This window comes from Prosopis cineraria, unplaced genomic scaffold (genome assembly GCF_029017545.1).
Source record: "Prosopis cineraria cultivar Desert tree isolate PC_DT_omini unplaced genomic scaffold, ASM2901754v1 PC1391, whole genome shotgun sequence".
NCBI classification, from domain to species: Eukaryota; Viridiplantae; Streptophyta; class Magnoliopsida; order Fabales; family Fabaceae; genus Prosopis; species Prosopis cineraria.
In genome coordinates this window covers 6,626-16,565 of record NW_026556716.1, presented here as the reverse complement: position 1 = coordinate 16,565, position 9,940 = coordinate 6,626, and the positions used below count along the sequence as shown (strand labels likewise).

Sequence of the window (9,940 nt, the reverse complement as noted above, 5' to 3'; positions counted from 1 at the left end):
GCACATTACCATTGGAAAACATATCTCCCAACAATTCAAGCAACTAAATAAAACTTGTATCGATCTACCCATATCTTACTTTTAAGTTAACCAATCTCAACACACTTATCAAATGTGTATATTCTTTATACCCCAAATACAAAAGGCTACTCTGCATCGCTTTGCAAACTCTTGTATGCATGTGCTTGTGTAAAAGATTCCATTTTAATATCAGGGATCGTATCTTCTATTCATCATCTTAGGCATTCTCACCTACTTCATTCTCTTGGGACATAGAACCCAATCATGCAGTTTCACCATGCCACCTCAAATTTATCCCATCACAAAGCAAGTGCTCTCTTATTTCATTAATACCCAGTCGACTCTCATTTAAACATTTTTACACATGAATAAAAATATAATCCATTTTTACTAGGAACATGTCTTTTAGCAAATTCAAGAAAATATCCAACCATATTCTTATATTCTTTACTTGTTCTCCTAGCATTCATCCAACTGCAATTCATTGTTTAACTACCTAATTAATCAACATAAAAAAGTTATATTCAAAATTTTTTTTAACTTAATTTAAAAATTTTTGACAGAGTTTCCCATTAAAAAAATGACTTCCCAAAATTTCAACACTCATAAAATGGAACACTATAATCAACAACAAATATTAGAAACAAATCAACAAATCAATCACAATACCAAAATATAAACTTTATAAAAATTTAAAAAAATCAAATCATTTCAAATCTCGACAATAATGAAGTTCTAATCAAACTATCAAGCAGCATAAAATTTAATATTATAAAAATTAAAAAAAATTGGCAAAGTATCTCCTTAAAATCAGACATCCTAAAATTTCAACAGTTACAACTTACAAATATCATTCAGCAACAAATGAAAATAAGCAACATTTCAAAGAAATTAATTATAATAAATTAAAATTAAAATCACAAATACCCATCTAATATATATTTCACAAGATAATGGAAAATTAGAAAAACTAAAGATTAAACTTACTTGGAGTTGACAGAGGAAGAAAGTGGAATTCAAAAACCTTAACAACTTCAACAATGTAAGGAGGAAGAAGAAATCATCCATTAAAAAAATTGAAGCATCAAACCAAAAAAAAAAACAGATAAAAAAGAATATTTTAACGACAATGGAAGGATAGGGAAGTGGGAGGAGGTAAGTGGAGGCGCACCAGTGGACCAAAGAGACGATGACAACAGCGATTAAAGAGATGCAGGGAGAAAGAGGAGGAGCAACAGCACTTTGAAACAAAAGGAACGCGGAAAGGCGAGCACGGCTCGGCAGGGATATGACGACACAATGTGCGGCAAATGACAGACGCGTGACTCAAAGATGGAAGCTTTTACTGTGTGGGAGAGGAGGGCCAAGCCAGCAGAGGGAAAAAGACACGATCGAAAACTGAACAACTGCGGCACGTCTGTTCAGTTTTTAAATTAGAAACAACATTAGTTCACTAATGCCGCTTCGATTATATATTGGTTTTTTTAATACTTCTTTTAAAAATATAAAATATTTTTTAAAAAATTAAATATTTAAAAATATAAGTTATTTTTAGTTTTTTAAAATATAATCATTATTTTTTTAAAAAAATATTCCTATTGATAGTGATTTTATATTTATTATTAAATGTTTAATAGGAGTAAATATATAAAGATAGAGTTAATTAAAAAATAAATAATTATTTTATTAGAAGATGAAATTTAGTTAAAAATATCGTACGCTTTTTAATGGAGAAAGTAACAGCTATGTATAATTTTTTTAGTAGTGGTGGCTAGCTAGTTGCTTTAGTAGTATTGGCACCTTAATGTAAGTTTGATGTCTAGGATACCGGCCATGTACCGGGTGAGTTGTAAATATTAAATTGATTACTTAAAAAAACAAGAAAAAATTGATTAATTGGCAGGGGACAAGTTATTAAATTATTGTAAAAATATAATAAAGTTAACTATTAAAGGAAAAACATAAATTGCATTATCCAATGGCAAGTTACCTGAGCGGCAATGCTGCCTCCCTGCTGGCTTGAGATACAGGTTTGATTCCTACTTTGGCATTTAGGTGTGAGTTGTGTGGTTAACTCGATCATTTAAAAAAAAATGAAATTATATTTTTAAATATATATATTTCAGATTTTTTAAAAATGAACGTGGTCAAGTATAATTTTCTTTGGTCGGGGACAATTCTTTTAATATTGGTTTTGCTGAGGAAAACTTTCGAATGAGGTATTAGTCACAATCAAGTTCTACCCTCTAAACATTTCTTTATATAATTTAATCATCCCTATAGTTTAATCATCTTATTAATTGTCCTTATAGTTTTATATATCCACACGGGAACTAATTCTTATGGTTTGAAAATAGTGTGGAGTAGTTAAGAACTTTTGGCCTTTGACAAACAAAGATGTTCAAGTTTTAAACCCGTGTACTTCATGTCATTTTTCCTACATTGTTTACGAACCATAAAATACTAGTCTTCCTTTATTGTAAATGATAAATGATAAATGGGTTTATTGTTGAAGAACAAAAAAATTATTATTTATAATTTTTTATATTTAATGATAATGAATAACAAATTTTAAAATAAAATAAATTGTTTATATAGTGCTGAAGAAAGAAAGAAACTGTAAAACAAAACATGTCTTAAAATTTTAATTTTCATAGGTGTAATATATAGACTAAAATAAATTATTGTATATATTTTAGCATACTGATAACAAATTCTAAAATAAAAAAGTTGTTTATATTATATATTTTTGTTTATTTCTATCTTCTAAAAACTGAGCAAAATTTATACATCATGCAAACATAGAAAAATTAATCAAAATTACTAAAAAATTAAAGTATATGGTTATTTTTCCTTGTATTTTTAAAAAGAATTAATTAAAAATTTAACATCCTCTCATCTCCTTGCCATGGATTAATATTCACGGGACAAAATCTAGTTTACATGATTTTTTTTGGCCAACGGTTTACATAATTGTAAAATTATCAGAACATGACTTATGATGAACAAATTATACTCCCTCCATTCAAAAATATAAGACATTTTTAATAAAATTTTACTCTCCAATAAATTAGTTACCTACTTTTTAACTAACTCTATCTTTTCATATTTATCCCTATTAAATACCTTACAATAAATATAAAATCATTATCAATAGGGGCACTTTTAAAAAAAAGACAATGATTATATTTTGAAAAAACTAAAAATATTTTATATTTTTGAATATTTAACTTCTCAAAAAATACTTTATATTTTGAACGAAAGGAGTAGAGACTAAATCCATAATTTAAAAAAGTGGTAGTTCATTGAAAATAGGAAAATTTCCATTCCCCTACAATTAACAACAACAACAAAAATTATACTCTCTCTATTCAATAATGTATGATATTTTTAAACGAATCTTAACTCAATGAAATATTTACCTATTTTTTAATTAATTTTATCTTTTCATATTTATTAATATTAAATATCTAACAATAAATATAAAGTCATTATTAATAGGGATACTTTTAGAAAAAAATAATAATTATACCTTAAAAAATTAAAAATATCTTACATTTTTAAATATTTAACTCTTTAAAAAATATCTTATATTTTTAAACAAATAAAATATAAATTTCCACGTAAGGAAAGTTTAAATAGTAAGGTGAATTGCTGGTCCCAAAAAAGAAAAACAGTAAGGTGAAGGAAATATGAGCGGAGGTTAGGTTTTAAGAACTTTTACTATAATAATGAAAATTACATTAATATCTTATGGTATTATATGTTTTAATCAATAGAACTGAAAAAAATATAATAAATTGCATTGATTATGAATTTATAAATTATAAATACTAATTAATAATAGTTATTCATTCCTTCATTAATATTAATAACTTAGCATATTATTAATAATATTTTTTAATTTTATTTATAAAATGGACCACATCATTAAAATTTTTATTATAATTTTTTACTTTTTATTAAATATTATAAAAAATATATTATTAAAATATGCATATTTAAAAGCAATAAAATTAATAATTTATTAAATTTTAAGATAAAATTGATAAATTTTTTAATGAAAAAATGTTAAAAATAAGTTAATAAATTTTAAAATTTTTTTATTATTAATAAAATATGTTAAAAATAATTTATAAATAAATTATGTATGATTTATTCTGCAGGAAAGCGATTTTTCCTATATTTTCAAGCGCTTTAGTGATTTGGACGATTTTTACCCTCTCGGGAGCAGCACCCCTAACTCAGCCGTGCGCTAGAAAAGCTGCGGATTCCATTAATCGGGAGGTGTTTCGTTCGAAAACCCTAAATATATTCCCAGTTGTATTCTCCAGAAACGCACTTCAATCTCTTTATCACGGGCTCGCCGACAAGGGTAAGCATCATGGTCTTCATATTTTTATACTCTCAGAGGATTTTCCTGTAAATCACTTTCCGCTAAAATTTACGCGTATTTCTCATTCCTTAGGATTCGGTTTAATTGGTTGGTTTTTTAGTTTGGATGCTTCTGATTTCTAGAAATTTGTCTTCGTGGTTTGTTTTCCCAGATTTAGAGTGAGAGAAAAGTGGCGATGGCGGGGAAAGAAGAAAACCGTATATTTGTGGGAGGCTTGTCTTGGGACGTAACGGAGCGTCAGCTCGAGCATGCCTTTAGTCGTTGCGGGAAAGTTATTGAATGCCAGGTACCATAGTCGTTGAATTTTGTTTTTCCGTCGTCATGTTTGGTTGTTCAGAAAAATGGGCAATAGGTAATTCATGTGTATATCTTCCTTTGTAATTGCTATTGTGGCTGTACTAGTTAGCAATGGTGAAATTGGAATAATTTCTCTAGTAGGACAATGTGAGATTTGCAGTTCCGTGTCATTCTGTTAATTCAGCATTGAAAGAAAGAGAACGACTATGCATGAGCGCCTGCTAATTGTATGGCGTGCGAAAATGATTAATTAAGAGTAACAGACATAAAGAAAATTAATCTATCTGAAGTCTAAACCAAAGATTCTTGATAAAATTGCATGTTGCTGTGTTCTTCATTTCCGTAACTCGGTTTCCTTTAGTCGCAGCTGCGAATTATTGAAAAATTCTTTTTGAAATTATTTTAATTTATAGTAGCATGTGAACATGGAGGAGAAAGTATTGCTCTTTGCCTATGATTGATGATGAGAGGTCCCTGTTTGTGCCCCGGTTTTTTTCATTACTAGAAGTAACAAGTGTAACGCATGATTTAGTAGATCTTCCATGAATTTTAAAGTTTTAATGTTATATTTTTCTTAAAGTTGATTTGATGCAACAGCAGCACTTTTTTGGATGGATAATAGCCTTAAAAATTTGTTTTTTCATGCGAAACTTTGCAAGGGCTCATGATTACTTTACTCGTGGATGTCTCATTGTAATATTCCACTAGTCATAATGTCATCTATAGAGTAAACTTGTGCCATCGCACGGACCGGAACATTATTGCTGTCTTTTGTCTACTTGTAACTGATATTTTTAATATTTTTTTAAAAAAATCTATGGTTTTACATGTTTTATAAATTTATCTCCAACACTGAATTTTGTCTTCATGTAATTAATTCTTTCTTTTCTTTTTTGGGAAACTATGATACAGCCAGCACTCACACTTACGTACAGGCAGCATTCACATTAATTCTTATTATGGTGAAGTTCAAGCTGAATATAAATGTGGTTTTGGATATGTGAAATTGGTGCATGGAAGAATTTTAAGAAAATCAGACTGACCTGTTTGGTGTTTGTCAAAGGGACTTCTTATAAGTGATAGGTGCCAAGTTTGAGATTCATAAGTAAATTCATTATAATGGGAATGGCTTGGGCGGTTAGACTATGCTGATCAGTGGACAAGTTTTATATTAGAGCATGCCTGGATTTTGTGCTGTTGAAGTGGAACTGTGATTGACATTTGTTCAATTGAGCGATATATATCTCTTTTGCATAAGGAATTGTTTTCCCCTTTCCAATCAAAAGAAATCAATTCCTTGTCTGTACATTGGCCTCCATCGGTCACTATTATGTGGCAGTGATGATTACTTTGATACAAGCACTTCTTGTGCTGAATATTTCTCTTTTTAGCTCTAGACCCAGTTTTAATGTTTGATAAAAATTTAATTAGATCATAGAGAGTCAGAACAGAAGTTAAAGTATCATTTGATGCTTCTAGCTTTTCTGTCAGTTTAGTTTCTCCACATATATATATATATAAATGTTACAAGCACTGCTTCCAATATGTTTGATTACTAATTATAGAGGCAGGGGCAGCAGATATGCCAACTTACACGCACACGAGAGTTCTGGTGAAATTATATTTTTAGTGATCTCTGGATTTAAGGTGGCATCTCTGCTCCATGCGTTTGATTGAGATATGGATTCCCTGCTGGCTAATGTGACCAGAGATAATGTCTGGGAGCTATGCTGTTTGTTTCTAACAGCTGAATGGTTGGCCATAAATTTGCTTAGTAAAATCTTTTCCATAGGACCTTTCAAAAGGTGCTAGGATTGTGTGATGCTATGTAGATCAGTTGGTGGTTTTTTGTGCCAGTTCGAAGTTTTATATGTTCGAATTCAGTTGACGAACCTGATCTTTCCACAACTTGGAGAGTTTATAATACTTTCTCAATGGAACCTAAAACACATTTAATCAGAAATTTTCTCTAGCCTGGAAGAGTTGATGTCACAGAGGCTCAATTGAGGACCTGTGGGTACTGCGTTTGACCATCAAGAGGTTCCTAATTGTCACAGGTCCTTTGGATGCTTAAAGTGCTGGAGGTTGAATGCGATTGATTTCAATGTTTGAATATAGTTAACTGGTCAGAGGGGTTTTTGATTTTGAGTGCTGCTGCTTTTGTCACTGTTTTTTACCTGGCTCCCACATAAGACTGATTTTTCTGTCACCTTGCTGGTATGCTAAGTCAGTAAAGAGGCAGAAGAACTACCTACATGTTAGGCATATAATCCACCAGAATGAAAAACTCTGAACGTTGCACTTTTGTCTCACATTTACTCAAAGATTATTGCTGCATAAGATTGCCTTCCCTTTGAGTTAACTAAGTGAAGAAGGAAGAAGAATTTCATACTGAGAAAAGGAATGATCCCCAGAGCTAATATAGTCAATATTGCACCTGTCTTGATTGTTGCCAATTCTGAATTTCGGAAACTTGATTGCTGCCAGAGATATTTTGTTTTGAGATATCCCATGTGATATTTATTATAAAATTGGATTTGGGACAGAGTGAATGCCGACTGCAGGAATGGAAGAAACCTTTGGGTTTTTGATGATTTGTTGTTATTTTTTGGCTACCCATTGTTTATACTTTCCTGTTTTCAAGTGGGAAAATAATAGTGCCCATTATAACACAGATTCTGATTGTGTAAGTCGGATGTTATTATTTTGCATTGAGAGACTGTTTAAAGGTCCATCAATCAATGAAGTTCTGAACTGCTATGGAATGTGATGAAATTGTTGCCCGGATTGGGGAAGTAATTGTTGTATGAGGTATTTTGGTGTCGCACAATTATGGGTTTTGGATGAATTGAATTGCTTAGCTCTATGAATATTCTTCCAGTGCTTTGTCACCATGACTCAAAGTAAGTCGTCTGACTACGATTTCTTCTTGTTAAATGATTCCAGCACGTCACTTTTCACTGAATTATCCTTTTAGGTAAAATACTGAAATTAACTCTCCAACAGACAACATTCTGCAATTAGGGTTTGCTCATCTTTGTATACACCTCATTCTATTTTGAATGGGGCATCAAATAATATGATGTTTATTTCAAATATAGTGATATTGAGTAGGAGGTTATGTGGCAACTAGCAACTTTTTATTTCTTAATTTTTAGTTTCAGTGCTATAAATCTATATATAATTAGAGTAGCTCTAGCTCCAGATTTGCTATTAATTTATGCAGTTTTGACCAACATTCCAGTTATTTGCTGTGTTTCTTATCTAATTTTACCTGCCCAAATAATTGTGTTTATATTCAGCAACTGTTGAAAGTTGTACTTAACTAACATATTTTCAACATGGTTTTGCCTGCATTGGGGTTGTTTGCTATCGTAAATGTCATTGAATTTATTAGCATTAGTTGCACACACTGCTATTGCTTGGCATGAAATTCTTTGCTGGTTCAACCTGTAGATCATGTTGGAAAGGGACACAGGTCGTCCACGTGGATTTGGGTTTATCACATTTGCAGATCGTAGGGGAATGGAGGATGCAATCAAGGAAATGCATGGACGGGAAATTGGTGACCGCATTATCTCTGTCAACAGGGCGCAGCCCAAGATGGGGTCAGATGACCTAGATCATGGTTACTCATCAGGTGGCAGAGGAAACTATGGGGTGGGAGGCAGGGTCGGACAGGATGACTGCTTCAAATGCGGGCGACCTGGCCACTGGGCCCGAGATTGCCCTCTGGCAGGGGGAGGTCGTGGTGGGGGTTCACTTTCTTCACGACCTAGGTTTGGAGGTGCTGGTGGACATGGGGATCGCCTTGGTGAACGTGATCGATTCATTGATGATCGTTATGATGGAGGACGTTTTGGAGACAGGGAACGCTTTGACAGCCGAGATAACAAATATGGCAACCGTGATCACTATTATAGTGACAGGTATACAAGTTACCACACTTTATTTGCTGCCTGCTTTGATACTTTTTCCATAGTTTTTTTTTTTGGGAATAAAACTGTAACTATATATTACTCAATGCCTTAGAGGTTAAAAATTACAGAGGAAAAGAAATGACCAAAGACAGGACCTTAAAAAAAAAAAAAACAAAACAAAACAAAAGAGAAACAAAAACTCGGAATTACCCAGGATCACTAATCCCATCAAATTTAACAATTTTTCCTTTGGTATCTCCCTTTTGATAATGTTGCATTTTTCCATAGTTTTCAAACCTCAGTACATTCAACATTTAACAATTTTCCCTTGGTATCTCCCTTTTGATGATGTGGCATTTTGAAATGCCATGATTGCATAAGCATATACATAATCGCATGACATATGAGTTCTATACATGCATCCCTATTGCTAAAGCTTCACTAAAACGGTATAGGTACAGGGCTAGCGGAGATCGGTTTGCAAATGACTCGTATGGTGGTTCAGACCGTTACCCACAAAATAGTTATGGGAAAGATAGAGCCTATGACAGATATGGCAGTGCAAGAAGTAATGATAGGTATGGAAGTGGAGTGCCAGCACGAGATCAAGGAAGGAGTTTTAGGGGCGGCAGACGTGGTGGTCCTTATGACCGTCCAAGCCGGGGTGGTCGTCCGTCTTCGTTTGACCGCTACTGATTGTTTCTTACTGTGTCAACCAGATGTTGAAATAGAGATGCTGCAATAGGGACTCTTTTTTCCATTGAGCGTTGATGACTCTGAACATCGAGTTCCATAGATTTCAGTATTTGTTAGGTTTTATTCTACGCTTTTCGGAGCTTATGCTTATATATCCTAGTGGACGCATTTATCGGCTGTGTTTTAAGAGGAGGGGCAACTCCCTTTTTCAAGGTTGCTAATTGCACATATCATGCCTGCTTAATGCTGGTGATCACATTTATATAAAGTTGCTTAATGTAATCGTATTTTGATTATGTTTTTGTTTTTGGTTCTTAATTGTTTTTTTATTTCATTATTTCCATTCCCTTTGGTTTGATGGGTTTATAACGTATAGTTTTAAAAATGTATATCAAGACCGTGAGCTGATATTGTTAGAGGTAATTTTGTTACAACTCTGTTAACCCTTTGTTGATACAGTAAAAATATGCTGATGACATGTAAATAAATTGACCAGATATGATTAAAAATAAAAGGTAAATAGAAAAAAAGCTTTATTTTATTTGTGGCTTAGATAAAATGTGAGATGAATGTGAGGATTAGTTCATGTTACTCAAGGGGCTAACAGAAT

At 32.2% G+C, this 9,940-nt stretch overlaps 1 protein-coding gene across 3 annotated transcripts; it reads left to right on the top strand.

Moving 5' to 3' along the window:
* Nucleotides 1–4,227: 4,227 nt before the first annotated feature.
* On the top strand, nucleotides 4,228–9,626 carry LOC129300017 (glycine-rich RNA-binding protein RZ1C-like). 3 transcript variants are annotated; one of them, XM_054938534.1, is made up of 4 exons: nucleotides 4,228–4,396; nucleotides 4,569–4,703; nucleotides 8,171–8,643; nucleotides 9,096–9,626. In XM_054938534.1, the coding sequence occupies exons 2-4, from the start codon at nucleotides 4,593–4,595 to the stop codon at nucleotides 9,328–9,330; spliced, it is 819 nt and encodes a 272-aa protein (XP_054794509.1). In that variant the 5' UTR covers nucleotides 4,228–4,396; nucleotides 4,569–4,592; the 3' UTR covers nucleotides 9,331–9,626. The 3 variants fall into 3 exon arrangements, with proteins under 3 accessions (XP_054794509.1, XP_054794508.1, XP_054794510.1); XM_054938533.1 differs by having other exon boundaries at nucleotides 4,231–4,396; nucleotides 9,090–9,626; XM_054938535.1 differs by lacking the exon at nucleotides 4,228–4,396 and adding an exon at nucleotides 5,627–7,617 and having other exon boundaries at nucleotides 4,564–4,703; nucleotides 9,090–9,626.
* The last annotated feature ends 314 nt before the right edge of the window (nucleotides 9,627–9,940 follow it).